At 34.6% G+C, this 26,902-nt stretch overlaps 2 protein-coding genes, 1 long non-coding RNA gene and 1 other non-coding gene across 5 annotated transcripts; 1 reads left to right on the forward strand and 3 right to left on the reverse strand.

Moving 5' to 3' along the window:
• The first annotated feature begins 935 nt into the window (after nucleotides 1-935).
• On the forward strand, nucleotides 936-4,595 carry LOC121259089 (probable 1-deoxy-D-xylulose-5-phosphate synthase 2, chloroplastic). Its single transcript, XM_041160582.1, has 10 exons — nucleotides 936-1,053; nucleotides 1,284-1,445; nucleotides 1,668-1,832; nucleotides 1,951-2,101; nucleotides 2,233-2,504; nucleotides 2,603-2,876; nucleotides 2,953-3,260; nucleotides 3,370-3,651; nucleotides 3,747-4,031; nucleotides 4,134-4,595. Exons 1-10 carry the CDS (start codon nucleotides 964-966, stop codon nucleotides 4,278-4,280), a joined length of 2,136 nt encoding a protein of 711 aa, XP_041016516.1. The 5' UTR covers nucleotides 936-963; the 3' UTR covers nucleotides 4,281-4,595.
• Nucleotides 4,596-5,902: 1,307 nt separating this feature from the next.
• Nucleotides 5,903-25,888, reverse strand: LOC121259738. Its single transcript, XR_005939628.1, has 3 exons — nucleotides 25,877-25,888; nucleotides 16,079-16,084; nucleotides 5,903-6,014 (listed from the first exon to the last, which is right to left on the reverse strand). It is a non-coding gene; the product is annotated as an uncharacterized LOC121259738 (long non-coding RNA).
• Nucleotides 7,119-14,381, reverse strand: LOC121259737 (KH domain-containing protein HEN4-like). 2 transcript variants are annotated; one of them, XM_041161463.1, is made up of 10 exons: nucleotides 13,621-14,381; nucleotides 12,761-13,222; nucleotides 12,372-12,647; nucleotides 11,643-11,822; nucleotides 10,772-11,218; nucleotides 10,322-10,597; nucleotides 9,502-9,663; nucleotides 9,277-9,359; nucleotides 8,442-8,553; nucleotides 7,119-7,587 (listed from the first exon to the last, which is right to left on the reverse strand). In XM_041161463.1, exons 1-10 carry the CDS (start codon nucleotides 14,164-14,166, stop codon nucleotides 7,438-7,440), a joined length of 2,694 nt encoding a protein of 897 aa, XP_041017397.1. In that variant the 5' UTR covers nucleotides 14,167-14,381; the 3' UTR covers nucleotides 7,119-7,437. The 2 variants fall into 2 exon arrangements, with proteins under 2 accessions (XP_041017397.1, XP_041017396.1); XM_041161462.1 differs by having other exon boundaries at nucleotides 9,463-9,663.
• LOC121261772 lies at nucleotides 20,952-21,059 on the reverse strand. Its single transcript, XR_005939992.1, has one exon. It is a non-coding gene; the product is annotated as a small nucleolar RNA R71 (small nucleolar RNA).
• Nucleotides 25,889-26,902: the final 1,014 nt, after the last annotated feature.

Raw genomic sequence — 26,902 nt, forward strand, 5'->3', positions numbered from 1 at the left:
ATAAACAAAGATGAAAAGTCAAAAGTTAGCATGCTTCATGATTTTTTTTTCCTTATATTTCCTCTTTTTAAATCATAAACTTTGTAAAGATAAAAAAAAAAAAAAAAAAAAAAAAAAAAAAAAAAAAAAAGACTTTGTAAAGAATTATAACTAAAAGTGTTAAAGAATATTTATTCAAAGTGTTATACTCCAAAAGATTTTATAAAAATAAGTTTATGAATATATACGTTGTTTTAATGAAAATGTTAGATCTATTTTATAGTAAAAATAATTTTATAATCTGAAATATCATATTAAATTACGTTAATTTATAAATTTATTTTTTTATTATCACTTTGCGGATGAAACATGCTTGTTAATTATATATGTAATATATATGTCGTGAATTATAATTTAATTGTTCCTTAACGAGAGATGGATATGAAAGATGAAAACAATCAAAAGTTGGGAAGGTTGTTGATTTTTTTTTTTTTTGTTAATATTTCATCTTTCTAGGTCACAAGAACTTGAGCAACATTATAAGATGACGACAATCACGACATGATGCTTGTTGATTATATATATATATATATATATATATATGTGTGTGTGTGTGTGTGTGTGTAATATTTATATTGAATTAAGAAAGAAATCAGACAGAAAAAATGGTGAAAAAGAAGACAAAGGGTAGTAATGTCGGAGGCATCTGGTCATGAACCGGCCTGGTGATGCTCTCTCTCATCAGGACAAACTCATCGCTCCCTCCCCATTCTGTTTACAAAAGGATTCGGCCAGTCTTGGGTCGGACGATTTTTTTTTAGTTATTTAGAATTTGTATTATTAAGAATTTGTATATATACTTCTAAACTTACGCCCCTTAGGTGTTCATTGCTTTGTCCTATGCCTTTATAAAAACTTGGTTCTTGTCTCCTCCACAATGCTCAGCCTTTCTCACTCACTTCCTCTCACTAGATTGTATCAGCCATGGCGGCTTCTGGGTCATTTGTCAGAACCAACCAATCTCTTTATTTCCACCTGAACGCTCCAAGATTAAATCATAGTTGCAAAAACCAGGTGAAAATAAATCCTATATGCTTTTCTTTCCATTTATGTTAGCTATTCTAATTACCAAATGGGCTTAATTTCTTTATGCTCTATAAACATAACAGTGGTTCTCATTTTTCTGTTCTCCTTTTCTTTTTCCTTTCAAAGAAAACACTTTTTGGTTGTTTTTTATTGTGGGTATTATGATCTCGAAACCATGATTATCGGGGTGCAATTGGGTTGATGATGTGTTACAACAGTTATGCTTGAGAGCTACAGCAAGTGGCTTAGATGGTGAGGAAAGGAAGATGATATGGAAAGAAAAAGATGGATGGAAGATCAATTTCTCTGGAGAAAAACCTGCCACACCATTGCTGGACACCATCAATTACCCAGTTCACATGAAGAATCTATCCACACAGGTAAACCATATTGTAGTATGCATTATCGTAGTGATCATATTTTTTTCGTTTTCTGTTGCATGGATTTTTTTTTTTTTTCATTTTGGTTACACAGTAAAGTTCATGAATACAAATAGGTTCTGGTTTCCTTTTACACATCCACAGCCGGCTCAGAGTCTCTGTCTTTTGTTTCTTTCCATAGCAGCTTGTTTTAGGTTTTAATTGTTAAAATTATCTTTCTAGGATCTTGAACAGCTATCTGCTGAGCTTAGAGCAGATATTGTATACTCAGTATCAAAGACAGGTGGGCATCTTAGTTCAAGCTTAGGAGTGGTGGAGTTAGCAGTGGCTCTGCATCATGTGTTCAACACCCCTGAAGACAAAATCATATGGGATGTGGGCCATCAGGTGACCAAACTTTATTTTTTGAACGTGAACAGCTGAAAAATTCGATTCGATTTATATAGAATATTAAATTTCATTTTTCAATGTTCCGAGGTACAGTTTCTGAATGTAAGTTTTGCAGGCATACCCACATAAAATTCTTACAGGAAGAAGGTCAAAGATGCACACCATTAGGAAAACTTCTGGACTTGCAGGGTTTCCTAAAAGGGATGAGAGCATCTATGATGCTTTTGGAGTAGGGCACAGTTCGACAAGCATATCTGCTGGCCTTGGTGTGTTTGGCTCTCTCCTGTTATTTTTCCTTCCTTTTCTACAATAAATGAATGTATACATGAGATATATACAAGAAAATCACTAAGTTTAAGTATTCATTTTTTTATAATAAAAAAATAAAAAACGGCAGGTATGGCTGTTGCAAGGGATCTTTTAGGGAACAAGAACAATGTAATCTCCGTGATTGGAGATGGAGCCATGACTGCAGGCCAAGCATATGAGGCCATGAACAATGCTGGATATCTTGATGCTAACATGATAGTTGTGCTAAATGACAATAAGCAAGTCTCTTTACCCACGGCTACTCTTGATGGCCCTACAACTCCAGTCGGAGCCCTCAGCAGTGCTTTGTCAAAGCTCCAAGCAAGCACTAACTTCCGTAAACTTCGCGAAGCAGCTAAAGTAAACATCTAAGCTTAAATATGTTTTTACCCTGTCCAAATTCATTTAATATTTAGAATATTTTCAAAGATAACGACTAAGATAATATATGTTAAAAGAGCATCACAAAGCAAATTGGAGGGCAAACACACCAAGTTGCTGCCAAAGTTGATGAGTATGCAAGGGGTATGATTAGTGCTTCTGGGTCTACTCTCTTTGAGGAGCTCGGACTGTACTACATTGGTCCTGTGGATGGGCATAATGTTGAAGATTTAGTCACCATTTTCGAAAAAGTAAAAGCAATGCCTGCTCCAGGACCAGTCTTGATCCACATCGTGACAGAGAAAGGGAAGGGCTATCCCCCAGCTGAGGTAGCACCTGATAAAATGCATGGTGAGATGAATTTTCATAATTCATGGTCTTGTTGTATGAGTGCTTTAGAATGTTCTTATTAAGTTTGTTGTTTCAGGGGTTGTCAAGTTTGATCCCAGAACAGGCCAGCAATTTAAGACCAAATCTTCAACACTTACATATACTCAGTACTTCGTTGAATCTCTTATCAAAGAAGCTGAAGTAGACAAAAATATTGTAGCCATCCACGCAGCAATGGGCGGTGGGACTGGTCTCAATTATTTCCACAAGAAGTTTCCAGAGCGCTGCTTTGATGTGGGGATCTCTGAGCAGCATGCTGTCACATTTGCGGCTGGCTTAGCCACAGAGGGACTCAAGCCATTCTGTGCTATCTATTCATCGTTCCTGCAACGCGGGTATGACCAGGTAAGGCAAGAACATTAAAAGTAGATAAAAACAGACAAAGATTGGTTTTCCTTCCAGATTTTACTGCGTTTTCGGATTTTCCTACTAACACTTTAAAATGGTTATGAAGGTAATACATGATGTAGATCTCCAAAAATTACCCGTCCGTTTTGCAATGGATCGAGCTGGTTTGGTAGGTGCTGATGGACCCACCCATTGCGGAGCATTTGATATTACATACATGGCCTGCTTGCCTAACATGGTGGTCATGGCTCCATCTGATGAAGGAGAACTGATGCACATGGTTGCCACAGCAGCAGCCATTGATGACAGACCCAGCTGCTTCAGGTTTCCAAGGGGCAATGGTATTGGAGCGGCTCTTCCTCCTAATAACAAAGGGATTCCTCTTGAGGTTAGCACAACTAACTAGATGTAAAATGCACAACTAGAAGAATATATCGGAAACAAATAGATTAAATGCTTGCCCTCTTTCCAAAAATTGTGTAGATTGGGAAGGGAAAAATACTGTTGGAAGGCTGTAGAGTTGCTCTTTTGGGATATGGTTCAATAGTTCAGCAATGTCTGCAAGCAGCAAGCAAGCTGAAAAGCAGAGACATCTTTGTGACAGTAGCCGATGCAAGATTTTGTAAACCTTTGGATACAGAACTCATAAAACGATTAGCCCATGAGCATGAAATCCTAATCACAGTGGAAGAGGGTTCAATTGGAGGTTTCGGATCTCACGTATCACACTACCTAAGCTTAACCGGTATTCTGGATGGACCCCTCAAGGTAATATAGATGCTTCAAACTCCATTTTTAGGAAAGTTTCCATCTGTTCTTGTCTTTTTTATTCTTTTGTTGTCTTGATTCCTTTTGGAGTTCTCTTTGCAGTTGAGAGCAATGGTGCTTCCTGATAGATACATTGACCATGGATCGCCACTAGATCAGATTGAAGAATCCGGGCTCTCTGCTAGGCACATCTCAGCAACAATCTTATCTCTCTTGGGCAGGCCAAAAGAAGCTCTTCAGTTAAAGTGAGCACATGCATGGGAATCAAGTTCCTGCCTTGAGATAGTTGAAAAAGGCACACGCATCTCCATCTTTGGACCATTTTTCTAGCTACAGGAGCAAGTGAGAATCCAACTCAGAGATGCCTGTTTTGGATACTCCCACAAAGTGATCAATAATCTTCCGAGTAAATCTTCACATTCCCATAATCCAAACATCACTTGTTCACTACTCATAGGGTAAAAAAATGAATCAGCAAAGCCATTATTATTATTATATCAAGTACTGACTAATTCTGTCATGCTGAAGATCACATAAAACATGATATTTTCTGTATCTGTTTGTTTCAATTTGCAATCACAATGATGGAACATATGAAGGTGCTTATGGATTATATATTCTCAAAAGGACTTAGTCAATAGTACAATTAAGTTCTATTGAAATCATTAAAAAGAGAAAAAAGATAACAGTAACTAAGGGCGCATCAAACAAAAAATGTAGGTTGCTCCCTTGTTGAATTTAATTAATAGTTGTGGATGGGACTATAACCTAGCCGAGTTGGAGCGGGTAGTGCCTAGTCAAACTCAACCCGATTAAAAATTTGGGCTTGAGCTCGACTCGAACTCAATTTGAGTTAGACATTCTCATGTTCAAATTCGACTAAAAATTAAATCGAGCACTAAATCGAAAATTCAACTCGACTTGACTTGTATATGATTTTATTAAAAATTGAAATTTAAGAAAATTAAAAATAAAATAGCATAATACTCTTACTCATAATATATTATTAGATACAATTTTTTTTTTCCTTTTAATCACAAATATAATCCAACTCTGATCATAATACTTATATAAGATAACATTTATACAATTCTAATCATAAAATAACGAACTAAACATACACACACATGTACACACATATATACCATACAACATATATTATATGTATTCTTCATAACTACTATGTATACCATATATATAAGGTACATATAATATGATGTATTTTTATGTATTAATATATGTGTGTGCTAATATATGAGCAAGTTAATGAGTCGAACCGAGCTTTTACGTGAGCTTTTTCACTAATATTAATCAAGCCGGACAAGTTCTATACAAGTTTGTATCATTTAATAATGAAATTTAACTTTTTATTCAATAACAACTTATTTAATAATCGAATCAAGTAGAATTCGAGTTTAATCGAGCCGAATTTGAATTGCCTATCGGGTATACTTATTTATTTACTGCCCTACTGGCTAACTACAATATTATATATCAATGGCTAACTAGGGGAAAATCCTTTAACCCAAATGTTTAAGTATTCTACCACATATGTCATATGATTCATAAATCTAAAATATTACTTCTAATTTAAATGGTCAATATTATAAAACCTCATTATTTATTACTTCCACCAACCCAACATTTGTCTTCATATTTATCCTGTTGAGCATTGTTTAGAAGTGAAATATTGATATCGCAAAGTCCCAACCATTTAATTCAAAAGCATATGTTGTTATTTAATTTTACTTGATATAAATATCCACGTTCAATTAACTCAACTGATTTACCAAGTAATCGTCCAACCCTTCAAATCAATGAATAATTTAAATAAAGTCACATGGAGTTACTTAAAATGAGCCGCATGTAGGGGGCGTAACGGGTCCAGTTTTTGACATATTTTATAACCGAACCAGTATATACCGATTTTGAGATTTGAAGAACTGATACCGCACCGGTTACACCATCCCTAAACCGATACTTCTAATTTTATCGGTTCCAATCCGATTCTGTCATGAGTGTGCAAGCGTCGTGTAATCACTTTTAAAAAAGTGAATAAATACAAGACCCACATGAAAAAAAAAAAAATTAATTTTGGACCCCACGCTTTTTCAAAACGATTGCACGACGCTTGCTCACTCCACGACTACATATAACATTACTCAATATAGTATATTATAGTACATAATACTATAATGATAATATATAATTATTTATATAGGATTTTAAAATTTAATATTATATTAATTAGTAATTTATCATATAATATAAAATTATTTACATATAATTATATATAAAAACTATATATCATATAAAAAGTACTTTATACAATATAAAAAATTAAAAAATATATATATGAACCGATCTTGTGTTAGAAAAAAGAAAATCGAAATCAGACTAGTTTTAACCGATTTAAGAAAAATGAAATCGATCGGTAACAGACTAAAGCCACCCGTTCAATCTGATCCGGTACGGTTTGCCGGTTCACCCATTTTTTTTTCACCTTTGGCCACATGCTAACAAAATTCAAGATCAAGAAAATATTGTTCATCCTAATTTTTGTCATCACAATCACACGTACTGATATGACACATTTTAGATAATTATTTATTCACGTAGAAAATCAGTGTGACTGGGGATGACACAATTTATAATAAAGAGCAACATTGCTCTTCTTCTTTAAGAAAAATGTTATTTTATCTCAATCACACCTGATGTTTATTTAAATGAGACATGAAGTAATTTAAAATTTGCCTCCAGTATATCTATAGATAACAAAATTTTAAGATGGAAAAGTAACATTACCCTTCTCCTGCATTGATGTTCTCAAGGATGTTCTCATCGAGAGAAATGTTGTTCTTCATCCTAGTTTTTGTTATCCTTAGTCACACAGACTAATTTCACAGTTTAAATGACTGTTTAATTGTTTAAAATATGCCACATCAACAAGTATGACCAAGAAAAAAAATAGAATGAAGTGTAGCATTGCTCTTTCTCTTGAAACATTATAATATAGGCAGCAGCCATAGAGTAAAAGAACATTGGTAAGGTAATTGAGAAAGGCAACCCAATACAAAAGAGAGCAGGGAAGGAAAAAATTAGTGTTGTAATATGACATAAAGTAAATAAGCCAACGGTAAGCCTGTGATTGCAAGTCCCCTCAAAAGCCCCCAAATATACAGAGAACTAAAGATTACAAACATGTTAAGAAGCGCTCGTATGGGTCTGTACCGAACTTTGTTAGTAAAACTTCAGACAAAAAAATTAGTGATTCTAATACACAAGTAACATGTAACTTTACCTTCGCTTTTAAGCATAGTCTACACAGTAAGTATGTGAAATGCACAAGGACCAGCTCATCCTAAGGACAACTAAAGTGAGTAACAAAAGGGTAGCCATGGGTCAATCAATTATATGGTGTTTTCTTTGCAGATTGTATGAAGGCGTGAAGCAAGCTCTGGGCTGCGAAGGTTTTATCAGGTGTCCCTGATATAACGACCCTCCCTTCTCTTTCGCCAGGACGAGGATCATGCACCTTGACTTTTGCTCCAGAAATCTGATTCAGATTACCAAATGACAAACGATACCATGAATTTCTTTGATCAACTCCAGGACAAAACTGAAAGGATAGCAACTGAATAATTACTGGAGGTAAAAGATTTAACTGACTGCAAAGTTAGCACAATGTATAGGCGTGTTCATGCTTGTATGCATGAGTGCTCGGTTTTTCTATTTCCTCTTCGGATCCTAGTGACTTATTTACAGTACCACCTCTGAAGATAAGGTCGTCTTTGGAAGTCACGTCAGCAACTATCTCCAGCTTAGGTCCATAACTTCCAAATATTCTTCCACTGCTTTTGAGATTACGGGTCAGATAAAAGATCTTTCTTTAAACATTTTTTTTATCGCTAAATAAGATTTTATTGACCATAAGGATAGGCCAGAGCCCAAGATCTTTCTTTAAACATTTAAAGTACTTGTTGAAAATTGAAACCACATAATTTACCTAATAATCATTGCATTAATGAGAAATTAACCTAAGACTGCAACAAAGAATATAAATCAACCCAACATTAACAACTACACATTAGTCTAAAGTTTAGATGTAAAATCACCATCTAAATTTGGAACAAGCACAAGACAGTAAACCTTCTCTAATCATTCTGGATAAGCTACCTATTATAAATATTTTAAACTTCCAACTTTCTTTGGTATGCTAATTCATGATATTATTCGCTTGCCTTTTCAGAAAAAAGAAAATAATAATAATAGCCACCAATCGACCAAACCAAGCTATTCACAAGACAATACAACACAAAACATGAATATAAGTAAAACACAGTTCACAAATGACTTGTTTGATAAGGGCACAGTTCAAAAGTGATAATGCCTTTTTCTATAGGTAATTACCTGTTTTATGCGATCCAAGTTACTCCCATCTTCACCGTAAACAGAGCCAAAAACATGTTCAGAGATCTTAATCTCAACAGTTGTCGCTGTCACAGTAGCAAGTTTCTTTCCGCTGCTCAAAAATAAATACGTCTTTTTTAGAAGCTTTGAGGGAAAATTTGCAGTCTTAAGGAATGTTCGAAATGAATTTTTATCAAAGGTGATTAGTTTTTTTTATAACACTTTACATCATTGATGTATTTTTCATAAAATGAAATACATTTGCATCTACAGAAGTCAGGTTAAGAATCCAACAGTTTCGTCATTCCCATTTCACTTTACTAAGGGATACAAATGCAAGTAGATTCTCAGTATAGGAGTAATACAAATCATTGCAGCCCCCAAATTCTCTTCTTTTTTTCCACCTTGAACAAGTCTTAACATGCCTATCTTCTTTTACTTTTTCCTTTACTAGTTTTTTTATAGGTTGCTTTTTCCTTTAATATTATAGAAAGAGATATAGAAAAATCCTCTATTTTATGTAATCCTCACTCGTCTTTTGTTGGAACATTGTACTTTGTCCCCATCTGCTTTTTGCCTGTATTATTTTCAGACCATCATCCTTTGCATAAGGTAGTTGATAAACAGTACGCTGCTATACCTAGATTATTGGAGTATACTGAGCTCCTGCTCACGCCCTAACCAGCTAGGAATATGAAAATATGAAACTTTGAATATCTCGTACAAAAATGTGCATGCATACCAATCTCACCATTCCCTCATATCACTTACATGAAAACAAAATACAGAAAAGATGATAGACAGGGCAGCTTTCTCAATGTTACACAATACTGACCTCCCAAGCTCTGAATCCCCACTAAAGGTTGTGATGCCTCCTTCACTGTCTGAGATTGCCGTTGTTTGTCCTCTTCCTGCAGTCTGCAATTATAGCCACCCCTAAACACTGAGTCTCTTGGAGTGATTAAACATATTTTAAGAATCTGGAGAAAGAAAAGACAACTGCAAAAGAGGGAATTTTAACCTGCGGCAGCTGAAACTTTGGTGAAGAAGGAGCACTTATGTTATGGGGAACAGGCTCATTTCTCAGAGGGCCCTCACTCAATCTTAAATGAGGGGACTTCACAGTCACTTCCCTGAAAACCCCACTGAGTAATAGATGATCCCTGATACTGCCAGTGACTTGAAACAGAGCATTCTGTACACTTCTAAACTCTCCTGTAATCTGCACCCATTACAAGTTCTCTTTTCAGCATAAATTTGGCTAGCAGGCAGCACCATAAGTTTCTTATCAGTTGTAGTTAGAAACAATGACCCATTGCTCTCCCTAAATGCCTGAAAGGCTGTCTGCCAGTTAGGCAATTGCTTAACATCACATTATAACATTTCATTCTTTACAGAAATTAGACATCCAAATTTTGTTCGTATATGGCGACTTGCCAAAAAATAGACTCCAGAAAACTTGCAAGCCAAAAAGATATCATGAATACAAATTTGTATACACGCATGGGAAGTGTCAGTAATAAACATATAATGTTTTCTCTTTTTTATTCCCTATAGCTGGAATTAAGCATATAGATCACATGAGCAAAAATCTTGCAGAGTTATGCTGAAATTTTGAAAAGAAAAAGGAATTATCAAGTATCAACTGATCATTTAATATCTCAAATAAACTGGGAAGAACCAATATGGAAAAAGAAATTACACAAATATACCCTTCATAAACACAAAAAATAAACAAAATTTTCGCAATATAATCCTCAAGACTGAAGGATAAAATCTCACAAAGATACTCTAGTTCAGTCATGCTGACTAATAATATTAATCCCAAGATCCTTCCTAAATCATAATTGAATTCGAATAAATATGAATGGTAATCGCACCTGTACTACTAAATCACTCATTAAAACACAATTTAGAATGTGCTCCCCTTCCAATATCTGTATATCAGCATCCGTGGCTCTTCTCATTTCGGAAAGTAGCTTACCACCATTCCCACTCAAATGACCAACAAAATCTGATGCAACTAGAAGCTTAGCTGTCACTGCTCGACGGTCACCCAAGCCTGACAGGAATCCCTTTTCAATAAAACCCTCAATGATTCTAGCGAAGACACGACCCACAGCATTTTGTGCAGGAGAGTGTGATGATTCAAGGTTCTACAAGAGCTTAAGTCAACATCAGATCAATGATAAAGATCACACATGTTTGTGTCACCATAAAGATAAAGAGATCGAAGGAAATAAATAGAAAAAGAAAAGAGTAGAATATTTCAGAAAAAAAAATAAAAAAAAATAAAAACTACTCTGCTAGCATCATGTAGCATGACAAACCTCACACGCAGAGATGGTGACCACACGCTCACCAGACTCTGTTAAAGGAGCTGCAAATGATATAGAAGCACCAGCTTCATTCTGCAGCGCTCTGACTATGGCCCCTCTTTTGCCAATCACACACCCAGCTGCATGATTCGAACACAGCATTCTGAACACAACTTCTTGTTCTGTACCCTTTTTGTCCTGGCCAGAAACTACTACATCAGCATGTATCGGCAATGATGTATTGTCATTTAAGGCTCTATTTCCTGAATTTCCAGGCAAAGGTGGTAACGGTGAACTAAGATGTTGTAACAGCTCTGCATGTGGATCAGGAGATCCATAAGAAGAGCCCCCAAGAGATCTGGTTAAAGGGGTTGGGGCTTTGTCTATTGGAGAACAATCATGGAGAGAGATAGAAACCTTATTCAGTGCTTTCTTCATAGCTGAAATGCTGCCTGTAATCTGCCCCCATGGTATCAACAAATCAACAGATGAGAAAAAGCGGCCACAATTTTCCTCTGTTTAGATACAAAATTACATACACCAGATTCACCATGATGTGTTGCTAACCAGATTCTGCTCTATGTTCACATAAAATTTTCCCAATAAAATATAAAATGAAGTTCACTAAAAAAGAAAAATCTCAAGTCAAGGATAATAGTAGGACATTGATCATAATTTAGCATTAAAGATTCAACATGCAGTAATCATAGAGATTAACATACCATTTAAGAAGATATTTATGTCATGGGTATTTTTCCAAAAGAAATAACTTTCAGGTCCATTGCTTTTGAAAGAAGGCATTTACTTTTGGATTCATCTACATATTTTTGAAGGATCTGTAGAAACAACTGCAAAATGAGGAGAGGAGAAGGTGGATTTTCACCTGTGGCAGCTGCAACCTCGGTGGTGAAGATATAGCACCTATGTTGCTGGGAACAGTATCAATTGTAAAAGGGTCTTCACTCACTCTTACATAGGGGTACTTTGCTCTCAATTGATTATCCCTCAGACTATAAGTAACTTGAAACAGAGCATTCTCAACACTCTTGTAATCTCCTGTAATCTGCACAAATTATTTCAACATAATTTTGGCAAGCAGGTGGCAACAAATGTTTCCTACACCACTTCAAGTAAGAAAGGACTAATAACTCTCCCTAAATCCCTTAAAGGTGATCTACAAGTTAGACAATCACCCGTCATCATAAGATATGACATTCCATTCTTTATAGCAAAAACATAGAAACATATAAATCTCTCTATATTTTCTTCTTCTTATTTAGCTGGAACTAATCATATAGATGCTTAGTAGAAAAATCTAGCATTCTAAAAAATTTTCAAAATAAAAAGAGATTATTAAATGAATCGATGGATTGTAATGTCTCAAATGAAACGGATAACAGAAGAAAAATACTGGCACCATAAAATATACGGTCTACTATAATGTACACTTCATAAACACCAATTTTTTTTTAAAAAAATAACAACTTAAACAGCTATTAAAATTAAAATATCACAACATTCGCTACTTCGACTGTGTTAGCTAATAAGTATTCTGTAAAATCCTACATAAACCACAGTTGAATTCAGATATAAATAGGAAAGGTAATCCAACCTGTACTACTGTATCATTCACTGAACCACAAGTCAGAATGTGCTCCCCTTCCACTATCCGTATATCAGCACCAGTGACTTCTCTCAATTCTGTAAGTACCTTACCATCATTGCCACCCAAACAACCAACCAAATCTGATACAACTAGAAGCTTAGCCATTACAGGTCTACCTTCACTAGAGCCTGATAGAGATCCCCTTTCAATGACACCCTCAATCATTCTAGTGAAGACAAGAATTACAGCATTTTGTGCAGGAGACTGTGATGATTCAAGGTTCTACAAGAGATTAAGTCAAGCCCAGATCAATGAAAGAACATTTATACACAAATTACTCCACTAGCATGAGAATTAATGGTATAGGTTCCACGAATTATCGTAACAAGACGAACCTCCCAAGCAGAAATGGTGACCACACGCTCGCCGGACTTATTTGTAGGAGCTGCAAACATTATAGATGCACCAGCTTCATTTTGCAGGGCTTTGACAATGGCCCCTCTTTTGCCAATCACCCACCCAGCCGCATGATAAGAACAGAGCATTCTGAACACAACCTCTTGTTGGGGAGAGCCCTTTTTGTCTTTGCCGGAGACTACTCTTTCGGCATATCTCAGCAAGGACAACGGTGACGTATCGCCGTGCGAAGTACTAGTTCCTGAGTTTTCAGGCAAAGGCGGCGGTAACGATGAACTAACATGTATAAGATGTGCCTGTGATTCGGGAGAGGCTCCGTAGGGAGAATCCTCAAGAGGTCTCGTCTTATGGGTTGTGGCTTTATCAAACGGTGGACAATCTTGGAGACTGCTAGAAACATCAACCAGGGCTTTCTTTACGGCCAAAAGGTCACCCGTAATCTGCCCCCACAGCATAAACAAATCCTCAGATGGAGAAAGGAAAAGCAAATTTTTCAACTGTTCAGTAGATTGGCCATTTTTCATTTTTGACAAGTAAGATTGGCCGTGAATATGATGCTAATCTGATTCTAATTTCAATAAAATAAAATGAGGTTCAAAAGACAAAATAATCGAACACAAAGACAACACATCAGATCAGCATAGGGAAAATCAGCTCCTTTTTGTTCTCCAAAAAAAGAGAAAGAAAAATAGAAAAGAAGCAACTGCTAAAAATTATTCATTTCGTAAAGCATGTTCTCTCGCACTTATGCTTGCGATTCTGCAGTTGTCTTTCCCGAGAAGCAAACAGGTGGCTGAATCCTTTGGCCAGAAGAATTATCTCTCTCATCATCTCTCACCTGAATCAATTCGTCGTCCTCAGCCATCCAATGCGGAGCCGGCAAGATCCTAATCTGAGCACCGGTCTCAGTCCTCACTCTTCTGATGTTTTGCCCTCCTCTCCCCATCACCGCACCAACCTGAGACGTGTGCGCTAGCATTTTCCAACAAACAACGTCCCTGCCCCCATCCCCTACCTTTTCCGAAACGCTCTCGAAAACCCTAAGGACGGCCTCCTGAGCACTCGAAACGTCCCGCCCGTCTCTCGACCCAAATCCAACGACGAGGACGACCCGGAGGTTGGAACCGGGATCGACCGCCTCGCAATGGATTCTGGTGGACGTCTCTCGGCGGATACGGGAGACGACGGCGCCGTTGTTGCAGAGGAGTCGGCCAACGTCAGAGACGTGGATGAGGAAGCGGAAGGCAACCTGGCCCGGTAAGAGTTTGATCTGTAGGCGTTTAGGACGATCCCGGTTGTTGAACGAGGCCTTGCGTTCTAGCGTGGAGGAAACGCCGGCGTTCGGTTGGTCTGAAATTGATGAACAGGGACTCGGATCGTCCATAGGTTTCCGTCCGTTGGGAAAGGGAAAAGGGGGGGGGGGGGGGGGGTGGAAGAGAGGGATACTGGGAGATGCTATGCTTGTACGGCAAGGCACGGCACTGAACTGAAACACCTCAAGTTTGGGTCAGACTTCAGAGAGTGACAAGCGAGATGCCGGGAATGCGAGGTTAACCGGAAGGTGGTCGTGTCGAGCAATTACGAGGTTAACCGGAAGACATACTAAATTTTTAATCATTAAAACAAATTAAAAATATATATAATTTTACTAAAAATCATTATCTTAACCATTAACTAAAATTAAAAATAAAATTAAATAAAGATAATAATAAATAGACAGTAGAAAGATAATAATTCTATCATTTTTCTTATTACCAATAACTTATCCGACTAATAATTCTAATTTATAATATAATAATATACAATATAACTAGTTATATGCATGAAATAATATTAACAGACGATATATTTGAACATATAAATATAAATTAATAATTATTTAAATATAAAAGATAGAAATTATATTTGATAAATTTGACTTTATTAAAAACATAATACTTATAAGAATATTAATTCTCAAAATGATTGCATGCAAAGACATGAAAGAAATTTTACACACAGATTATTTCATAAGTGAGAATTGAGAGAAAATAAGGGTTTTATATGAGATTTTATTGAATTCTCTATTTGTTTTAAAACTTCATTTTATAGACACTAAAACAATAATTTTATACTCAGTAATCTAATAATGGACGTTAATAACGATAGACTATAGAAAATAAAATAAAATATATTGAGAGTTTTGTATTGGTAAGTAATGGAAAATCCATTAGTCAGCCCGTTTATGCTAGAAAGCTTTAAAGATGGTCTCAGTGATATTCCTTCAAGATCTTAATCTACTTGTTCTCTTTGAATATAGGAAATCATTGCTTAAAAAATTATGTCTCAATGAATTCTTTATTCAGATTTGGGATACGTTATTGGTTTAAGAGCCATATTGGCTATTGATATTGTTATATTTTATAATGTTGTTCTGGAATATTATTTTCCTCATAGCATTGGTTATGGTGATTTTTATGATTTAAAATGTATAGATTATAATACAAGGCTGAATTAAAAATAATGATGGATAGAGTAAATGATCTTAATAAAAAAAATTAATGAAATAAGATAAGAAAACAATGATTAACAAATATTTAGTTTTTTAAAGTAGATAGACAATAATAGATGAATGGAATGATCATTACAAATTCTTAAGAAACGAGATTAAAAGAATACAAAATCATTTGAGTATCCTTACTTTACAAAAAATAAAAAAAAAAAATGGAGTAAAACTCACTTATACAAGTTTAGCTCCAGTGAATTTTTCATAAGTTTATAATAGATCCTATATATTACAGTTAAAAGATGTGATCCTTTTATCATATGATATCCACTTGTTTTAATATTTAATGTTAAAGCATGCATAATATGAGTATCAAATAATAAAATATAATAATTACAATAACAATGGAAATAAACTAGGCCTTAGAACAGACAAGATTCTACCATACAAAATAATGAGTCATAAAATTTATAATATATTCCATCTCTTAGATAGCGTAGTACTAGGGTATTTAATCAATTTCTAGTGAATAGTTTAATAGCAATTTGTACTAATTCAATATGTATGAAAGAATATTTATATTCGTTGTAATGTTTAATAGCAGCTTTGGTTAATAATTGTAGTGATTCATAATTATTATTTAAACTAATAGTTTTTTCTACAATTTTAATAGTATAATTAGTAAGAAATAATAATTTTGAAGAAAAATTTGATTGTTTATAGATTTTATTTTTTGGGACATTAGGATTTATCCAATCTTGTAAATTTTTTTCTATGTTTAATATATTATAATCTTCTTAGTTGATGTTACCAGGTTCTATAGGTATACTAGCAGAGGATTTGAATGAATCAGATCTAAATAAAGAATTCATTAAGACAAAATTTTTTAAGTAAGGATTTCCTATATTCAAAGAGAATAAGTAGATTAAGATCTTAAAGAAATACCATTAGGACCACCCTTAAAGCTTTCTAGCATAAACCAGCTAACCAACGGATTTTCCATGGCTTACTAATAAAAGACTCTCAATATATTCTATTTTCTTTTCTATAATCTATCATTGTTAAAAACCTGTATCAATGAATTTTACTTTTTTTTTTTTTTTTTTTATAAATCAGTGATACTCGAATGATTTTGTATTCTTTTAATCTTGTTTCTTAAGAAATTGTAATGATCATTCCATTTATCTATTGCTACCTATCTACTTTGAAAGACTAAATATTTGTTAATCATTACTTTCATATCTTGTTTCATTAATTTTTGTTTTTTGTTAAGATCGTTTATTCTATCCATCATTGTTTTTAATTCAAACCTTATATTATAATCTATATATTTTAAATCCTAAAGATCACGATAAGCAATGTTATGAGGAAAATAATATTCCATAACTACAATATAAAATATAACAGTATTAATAGCCAATAGCTCTATACCAATAACATATCCTAGGAAATAATTCTAATTTATAATATAATAATAAGTGGTATAACAAACCATACGCATGATTATTACGATTACCATTAAGAACATAATGGTAGTTTGATGCCATAATTAATAAAATAAACTTATTAACGTACTTTGATATGATATTTATTTTACAAAAAAAAATTAATATATTATATTAAATTAAGTAAATTAAATAGCGTAAGCCAGGAATTAGTGTAATAATATCTAGTTTAATAATAATACTAAGCGATATAACAAGCCATATACATGAAATAATAAACATGAAAAATGGAAATCATAACTTATCGATAAACTTGATTTATTAAAAACAGAATATTTATAAGAAGATTAATTCTCAGAATGATTGGAGATAAAAGACATTAAGGAAATTTTACACAATGAGATTATTTCGAAAGTGGGGATTGAAAGAAAAGAAGTGCTTCAGATGAGATTTTTCTTATTGCCTTCATTTGTTTACAAATTTCCTTTTAAATTTCCTTCATTTGGATTTAGAGATGAGTTGAGATAGGTTGAAATGGTTTGTGAATAGTAAAATAATAGTTGAATTATTTATTATATTTTGTGTGGGAATTTGAAAAAGTTGTTTTGAAATTTTAGTTGAATTGTTTATTATATTTGTGTGGGAATTTGAGAAAGTTGTAATGATAAGATGAGATGAGTTGAGATGAGTCGATGAGGATTTTGAATGCAAACGAGGCCAACAGTAACTTTCTATACAGTAATCTAATAATGGATGAATGACAACAATAATGCTTTTGAGTGGAGTCAAATAGTAATATGATAATGGATTCCTAAAATTGTTTGTCTTCATGTGTTAACGAATAATGACGTGTCTTGTTGAAATCACATCATAATTTGAGGGTCGTACTCTGAAAGATCCCAATCGAACGGATCTTGAGAGTCCATTAGATGGATAGGATGAATGGATGAGTTGGCCTGAGAATGAGAGGCTTATTGCGCTGATGATGATGTGGCCTGTTGTGATGGAGGTAATTTGACTTGATGAAGTGGTGCCTTCTTCATCATTGCTGTCTGAAACTTGTGGCATTACTTCAATTAATTCCTTCAAATCCTTTTTACTGGTAATGGATGCTAATTGGGCATGAAATCTACTCCATGGACTAGAACTTCAGGAACTTTGGTAATCTTTGAAAACATTTTTACGTGATCATAATTATATTTCTCCCACCATTTGACAGAGATTTGGCCAGATAAGAACATAATGATATTGAAAGGGGGTGAGGTTTGATAATATATTTCTACTTCATAATCTAATTTTATTTTATTTTGAGGAAGAAAAGAAAAAGTAGCTGACAATGTTTTAATGCGGGTGGATAATCATTTTGTGATGAGAAAATCATAAAATTTTTTTTAGAGAGGAATAGGAAGAAGAAGAGGTTCAAGTACATAATAATCCCACCATAGTAAAAACCATCACGAGAGTGTTCTGATCTCCTGTAATTTGTCAAATGGAGGAAGCAAGAGTGGTGCAAATTTATGTTTTGTTTTAAAAATATTTTTATTCATGCCTGCTGATAATCGTAATAATTATAAAGATGAGAAACTTTCATTATCATATTAGGATTTTTCCCCCATTGTTTCAAGGTGTGGAATTGTTTAATGGTAACTTTATAAAAAGCAATAATTGGAGATGTAGGTGGAGAATGTTAAGTTTGAAGAGAGTAAGGAATTTCAAAAATAATAATTGAATTTGTATATACTAATATAAATTCATAAAAATGTTGAGTTTTCTTAATATTTTGGGGAATATAATGCCAATCTGGCAAGAGAAAAAATCACGTAATTTTTGGGAATCAGACAGATGCAGAATCTCAGACTCAATTGGGAAGACTAGATGCTAGTGAGTCTTAATAATAGAGGACACAAAAGGTTGAGATAAAAGTAGAGGATTAATAATCTGAGAAGGAGTAGAAGGAGAAAGAGAAACAATTTTTGAATATGTTAGTAATTTTTTAGAGGCTAATTGTGAGAATGAGTTATAGCATGACCTAATCGGCTGTGGTAATGTTCCCAATATCCTGTATGGTTTTAGAGTTGTAGAAGGATAAGGTGAATGATATGGAGGAGATAGTGACTTAGTGATAAAAGGGAAAAAATGCTATTTTAAGTACTCTTATTACACTTGATTAAATAAGTTTTATTTGCAAAAAGAGTATTTAATTAATAATGCATAATCAGTGGGACTATTGGCATATGTAAAGACTGATTACACAAAAAAAATAGACTTGGGCTCAGTTTTTAATTCTTATTGTGTGTATTGTAGGTTGGGGTCACATTTGCAATAAAACTTACTTTATGCATAACATAGAAAAGCAAGAATGAGGCCCATGTTTGCATCAGACTTACTCACACCAAGGATGAGGCCCACGTCTACTAATAGGAGAATAATAGAAGAGTCTAGAGGGTTACGAAAAGCAGGAGAAAGAAAGAAAAGAAAAAAAATAAAAGAAAGAAGGGAAAAACAACGCAGTTACGAGAGCAACGGAGAAGGGAGATTCCGTGGCCAAGAGAGAGAAATAGCAGCTGGAAATGGGTATAAAGGAAGGGAAAAATGCTAGAGAAAGGGAGTGAGTTAGCTTACAATTTCATTTTCTGTTTTTACATTCCAGAGGTTTTCAAGAAATATTAGGGTTTTTCATTTTGGGGAGATTTGATGTTGATGATGGTAAATTTAGGCTAAATCTGTAGCCTGGGTTGTGATAAAACTTCCTTTGCTTCTTGTGATTGTTGGATTTCTATAGATCTTGATTTATATAATTGACTATATCTGAAACCAAGTCTCTGAGAATGAGTTTCTGTTGGATGCTCTCATTCTTATTCCTGTTCTGTTGTTGACACTAGGCACAGTAGAACCTTGAATCAATTGAGGTGTCTCTCAGCCAAGTGTTAAAGTAAAAATTGGTTGATGATTAGTGATAGATCCTTTTAAAGCCTTGGTACATGATCTCTGAGTTTATGTTTTTCAAATTGCATTTTGTTAATATCTTGATTGGATTAATAAAAGGAGAGTAGTACCTAGAAATCTTGGTGATATGTGGAGTTAAAAGAAAATCTAAAATCGCAACACAGGTGATAGACAGATTGTTTTTACAAAATCTCTAATTACTTTATTGTCTTTTTAATTTTCTTTTACATTAGGTGAAGTTTAAATTTCAGTTGGTTGTCATAAGTCGAATAATTTATTTTATTGAAATTTGAATTACTCTGATTTAGTCTATTTCCTTTCCCAAAAATATTCAAAACCAAGGCACTCTAGAAAATCAACCATACATGTCAATAACAACATATCCTCCTTTGTGCATATAACATTTCCTGATTTGTTTACTTATTTTCATACAAAATCTGTTTCTAAGTGACATATCATTCACACTCTTATCAAATCTGAATCTTTGCAATTTCATACTATTAATTGGCTGTAACTCGTCTTGTCCCTGTGGAGATGACCTTGTATTACAACTAGTTCACTTCTGCACTTGGGAGTAACAGTTTGGAAGCCATCAAATTTTTGGTGCCGTTGTCGGGGACAACTGGTATTTTCAGAACATTATCTTATTGCTAAGAAGGTGTTTGTGGAGCTGTGAACCTCTTCACAGCTTGGGTGATATCTTTTCCTCTCATTCCATTTATTTATTTTTATTTTACTTTATCTTTCATTTTATTTTATTTTGCTAAATTTACATGACTGGTTAGGCTAGAGATAGCACATATAGACTTGCTAGGATTGAATCATCAGCGTCATCTTCGGGTTCATCTGTTTCTCATAATTCAGCATTTAAATTATCATTTGACACTCATAGTAACATGGCTGAAAATGATCAAAATGATAGGGAAATAGTAAATTCTAACAGGACACTTAGAGAATATTTGCAGCCTGTTAGGACTAGCCCACCTTCTTGTATCATTCAACTTTTGAATGCAAATAATTTTAACTTCAAACCCGGGATGATTTCATTCCTACCACATTTTCATGGCATGGAATCAGAAAACCCTTATTTGCACATCAAAGAGTTTAAAGAAGTTTGCTCAACTTTCATGGATAGAACATGCATTGAAGAAATCATTAGGTTAAAATTGTTCCCATTTTCTCTAAAGGACAAAGCTAAAACCTGGTCAAACTCCTTAAGGCCAAGGTCTATTGGGACTTGGCAGGAAATGCAAACTGACTTTTAAAATATTTTTTTCCTATACATAGGACCAATGCCTTAAAAAGACAAATTATGAATTTTGATCAAAAGGATGTAGAAACATTTTACCACTGCTGGGAATGTTTTAAAGACTTATTAAATGCATGTCCTCATCATAGATATGAGAATTGGAGGGTTATAAGTTTTTTTATGAGGGTCTACAACAAAAAATGAGATAATTTGTGGAAACCATGTACAATGGTGAATTTTTTAACAAAGAACCCTGGGAAGCATTTGAGTACTTTGATTATTTGTCTAAAAATGCTCAGTCTTGGGATGTTTATGAAGTATATGACAGATTTGAAAATCAAAAATTTTTAAGTGGGGGTGGAAAGTATCATTTGAAAGAATTTGATGATTTACATGCTAGACTTGCATTACTCTATAAGAAGGTAGACTCTATAGAGTTTAAGAAAGTCAATGAGTTGCAAGTCTTACCATCTACTTCTGAAAAATGTAGCAATTGTGAAGATTCATGGCATGTAACTAGTGCATGCCCAACCATTCCTGCTTTTAAAGAAATCTTACTTGACCAATCTAATGCTGTGAATATGATTTCTAAAAATTTTTCTGGACCATATTTTAACACTTATAATTCAGGTTGGAGAAACCATCCCAATTTTGGTTGGAGAAATGAGTAGCCAGCAGCCCCAGGACCTGCTCAATATGCTTCCTATTCAGCACCAACAGCCCCAGGACCTTCACAGTATGCGAATCACACATCTCCAGTGCAAAAGAAGAACCTGGAAGAGACCATACAGCAGCTGTCCGTGAGCCTCCAGCAGTTCACGCAAAGTCAAAATACAATAAACAATTAGAATTCACAAGCAATAAATGGCATCAAAGGAACACTCACAAGAGTGACCATCTCTCTGAGTGCTCAAGAAAAGGGAGAATTTCCTGCTCAGCCTCAACCCAACCCTCAAGGACAGAATCAGCAAATTCAGAGTAATGCTGAATGTGCCAATGTCGAATCTGTCAAGGTCATCACAACTCTAAGGAGTGGTAAGGTTATTGATATTCCTGCACTTGGTGCAACCAACTCAGGTAAAAATTCTAACCTTGCCAAGATAAAGGTGAGCCAAGCATGCTAGAATCTGAAACAAATACATGCCCCACACCTGCCCCATTCCCACATAGATTACTTTCTTTGCATAAGGAAAAACAACATGCTGAAATTCTAGAAATTCTTAGACATGTCAGGATTAATATCCATATTCTTGATGCTATAAAACAAATTCCTGCTTATGCTAAATTTCTAAAGGATTTATGTACTGTAAAACAGAAGTTAAATGTGCAGAAAGGCCTTTCTCATTGAGCAAGTTAGTGCAATAATTCAAAATCACACACCACCCAAGTATAAAGACTCTGGTTCACCAACTATTTCTTGTGTCATTGAAAATTCAAAAATTGGCCAAGCTTTACTTGACTTGTGTTCAGGGGTTAATTTACTGCCTTTTAGTGTGTATGAACAGCTGGGTTTGGGGGAATTAAAGGCCACTTCTATTATTTTACAGCTTGCTGATAGATCCATCAAAATACCCAAGGGTATTGTTGAGGATGTCTTGGTCTAAGTAGATAAATTCTACTATCCAGTAGATTTTGTGGTACTGGACATGACAATAACTGTTCATTCAAATTCTTCAGCCCCTGTGATTTTAGGGAGACCATTTTTAGTAACTTCCAATGCTATAATTAATTGTAGGAGTAGTGTTTTAAAATTAAGTTTTGGGAACATGACTTTAGAATTGAACATTTTCAATTTGTGCATGCAACCTCAAGAATTTGAGGATCTTCAAGAAGTCAATGCAATGGAGTCTCTTCTTTCTGAAAATTCTCTGCTGAATTATGATTGTAATGAACAATGGGAGGAATTAGAGAACTCCCTTGATTTAGTTGAACCTACTAACATTATGTCATCTATGTGTACTGCAAGAAATTCCACTGAGGTGCAGTGGAAGCTCAAATTTGAGACATTACCAGCACTTCCAGCAGCATTAAAGCCTTCCACAGAAAAGATCCCAATGCTAGAATTAAAGCCCTTGCCTTCAGAACTGAAATATGCTCACTTGGGTCCAAAAAATTCATTTCCAGTGGTAATTTCTTCTCAATTAACTCCTGACCAAGAGAGTAAGTTACTGACCATGCTGAAACAACATAAAGCAGCCATTGGTTGGTCCATTGTTGACATAAAATGTATAAGCCCTCTAACTTGCACTCATAGGATATATTTAGAAGAAGACTCAAGACCTTCTAGGAAGATGCAAAGGAGACTAAATCCTACAATGAAGGAAGTATTACAAGCTGAGGTTTTGAAACTTTTAGACATAGGCATCATATATCCCATTGTAGATAGCAAATGGGTTAGTCCAATCCAAGTAGTTCCAAAAATATCTGGGGTGACTGTGATAGAAAATAACAAGGGGGAGTTAGTGCCTACTAGGGTGACCATAGGCTGGAGAATGTGTGTAGACTATAGGAAACTCAATGCAGCATCTAGGAAAGACCATTTTCCCTTGCCCTTCCTTGACCATATTTTAGAAAAAGTGGCTAGGCATGAGTACTACTGCTTCTTAGATGGGTTTTCTGGATACTATCAAATAGAGATAGCCCTTGAGGACCAAGAGAAAACCACATTTACTTACCCCTTTGGCACTTTTACTTTCAAAAAAATGTCATTTGGGTTATGCAATGCCCTGGCTACTTTTCAAAGATGCATGCTAAGCATCTTTAGTGATTTAATTGAGGACGTTGTAGAAGTATTTATGGATGATTTTTCAGTTTTTGAAAAATCATTTGATGCTTGCCTGGCTAACCTACAAGTTGTTCTAACCAGATGTGAGGAAAATCAGCTGCTGTTAAACTAGGAGAAATGTCATTTTATGGTCCAGTAGGGCATAGTTCTTGGACACATTGTGTCCTCACAAGGCATTGAGGTTGATAAGGCTAAAATAGAATTAATTTCAAACTTGTCTGCACCTAGGAATGTAAAGGATGTTAGGTCTTTTTTAGGCCATGCTGGTTTTTATAGAAAATTTATAAAAAAATTTAGTCATATCTCTAGACCTCTTTGTCAACTTCTCATGCATGATGTCAAGTTTGAATGGACCAATGAATTTCAAAACTGTTTCGAGCAATTAAAATCTTTCCTCACCATTGCACCCATTGTTCAACCCCTAATTGGACACTTCCTTTTGAATTAATGTGTAATACTAGTGACTTTGCTGTAGGAGCTGCACTTGGGCAGCGAAAAAATAAGATGTCACATGTCATCTATTATGCTAGTAAGACCTTGAATGCTGCCCAAAGAAACTACTCTATCACAGAAAAAGAACTCCTAGATGTTGTATTTGCTTTGGATAAATTTAGATCTTATTTGCTTGGCTCTTCTATCTCCATATTTACTGACCATACAACACTTAAATTTCCATTATCCAAAAAGGATACAAAACCAAGGCTAATAAGGTAGATTCTCCTACTGCAGGAATTTGATCTCACAATCAAGGATAAAAAGGGGGTGGAAATGTGGTGGTGGACCATTTGTCTCGACTTACATTTGAACATTTTGAACACTCCCTTTTAATCTCTGATTATTTTCCTGATGAACAATTATTTTCAGTTGAAACTTTACCATGGTATGCTGACCTTGTAAATTTTTTAGTCACAGGAAAAACTCCTCCTCATTGGACTGCACAGGACATCAAGAGGCTGAAATCTAAAACTAAGTATTTTTTCTATAATGATCCATACCTCTTTAAGTACTATTCAGATCAGATTATTAGAAAATGTGTACTCAATTCTGAAATTTCTGGTGTGTTGTCCTTCTTTCATTCAAAAGCTTGTGGTGGGCATTTTTCAGCCCATAAAATAGTAGCTAAAATCCTTCAAAGTGGGTTTTATTGGCCTTCTATGTTTAAAGATGCATATAGCTTTTGTAAGGCCTGTGAACCTTGTCAAAAATTATGAAGTATCACTAGGAGAAATATGATGCCCATGCAACCTATATTAGTGATTGAAATTTTTGACTGTTGGAGGATAGATTTTATGAGTCCATTCCCCTATTTGTATGACTATTTTTATATCTTGCTTGTTGTGGATTATGTTTCTAAGTGGGTTGAGGCAATCCCTTGCAAAAACAATAACTATCAAGTGGTTTTAAAATTTTTAAAGGAAAACATTTTTGTAAGGTTTGGCATACCTAAGGTCATTATCAGTGATAATGGTACCCACTTTTGTAATAAGTATTTTTCTGCCTTAATGAAGAAATATGGCATCCATCATAATGTCTTCATACCTTATCATCCTCAAACCAATGACCAAGCTGAATTAGCTAATAGGGAAATAAAAAATATTTTTGAAAAAACAGTTAGCCCTAACAAAAAGGACTGGTCATTGCGTTTAACTGATACTCTTTGGGCTTACAGGGCAGCCTATAAAACCATTTTGGGCATGTCTCCTCATATAGACTAGTGTATGGGAATGCTTACCATCTACCTGTAGAGTTAGAACACAAGGCATATTGGGCCATTAAAAAATTCAATTTCAACACTGACCAGGCTTGTTTTGTAAGAAAATTGCAGATGGCTGAATTAGATGAGTTTAGAATGGATGCCTACAATAATTCCAAGCTGTCCAAAGAGAGGATGGAGAAATTTCATGATAAACATATCCAACGTAAAACCTTTGAGCCTGACCAACAAGTGTTATTGTATAATTCTTGATTACACTTATTTCCTGGCAAATTAAGGTCTCGGTGGAGTGGTCCATATGTGGTCAAAACTGTCTTTTCCCATGGTGCTGTGGAAATCATGAATCCTCAAAATGGTAATATGTTCAAAGTTAATGGACAAAGACTCAAACCTTTCATTTCTAATTTTTTATATAAAGAGTCTACTTTACATTTGTTGGACCCAAATAATAATCCAGTCATAGAATCAACTTGATTTGGTTTCTTGATCTATCACTTATGTTTTTCTTCTCTTATGTTTTTGTAGTCAATTTTTGTTGTTGTTTTATTTCTTCCTTTGATATTCTCTTCACAACTCAATCAGGTACTGTCTTTCACAACCTCTCTGCCGATTCTCTTTTCCTATTGACATTTCACTTTGTTGCTCAGTTTCTTTTAAGTGTTCTTTCTCTCATGCATCTTTAATTCCTTAATATCATTGATGATAATGCTACAATCTATTGGGGGGGGGGGAAGAGAACTTAATTTTTTTCATGCCTTAGACACATTCTAATCCATCTTTGAAAGTGATGTGAATGAGTAAATAACAGATTAATACCCATGTTTCTGAACATATTGCGCTCTGAGTAGATTTGCTGAGGTTATAGAACATTTAAAATTCAATCATATTCAGAAGTTATGTCAAAAGGGAAGTTTATCTAGCATATTTAGTTGCTTAAATCAAGGGATAGTAGGTAAAATCTTGCTGAACACACACACACACATACTCAGAAGAATTAGACAGACTCCAGTGTGCCATTACTTGTTAATTTATATTCCAGTTGTGTGGGGCTCCAATGAACCATATTCTAATGGCTTAGGAAGAAATTTGATAAATGAGAAAATGGACAAGCCAGGGATCAAGAAGAAGAAACCAAAAAAAAAAAAAAAATCTTATGTATTGGAAAAGGCTGCCTATTACTGGGACCCTCCACAAGAAGATGTGCCTTTTAAAGTGTAATAGCGTGAAAGTCAACAGTACAATGATTTTGAATTAGAGTAAGACCATGTGGTCATCTCAGATCTTCTATTGTGATTAAAACTTCTAATGTCTTTTGGTAGTCGATTCTTGAATTCTGACCTTAGCCCCATGCACTGAAAGAAGCAATACTTTATTGTGCTTATCCCTTTTGGTTGATTTTCTAAACAGTGTATAAACCTTTTTGTTGGCACTAAATTTCTGATCAATTTATTTGCAATGTTCTTAAACTCAATGAGTTTTACTCCGTGGCATGAGTC

The sequence above is a fragment of the Juglans microcarpa x Juglans regia genome, chromosome 4D (genome assembly GCF_004785595.1).
Source record: "Juglans microcarpa x Juglans regia isolate MS1-56 chromosome 4D, Jm3101_v1.0, whole genome shotgun sequence".
Lineage (NCBI taxonomy): Eukaryota > Viridiplantae > Streptophyta > Magnoliopsida > Fagales > Juglandaceae > Juglans > Juglans microcarpa x Juglans regia.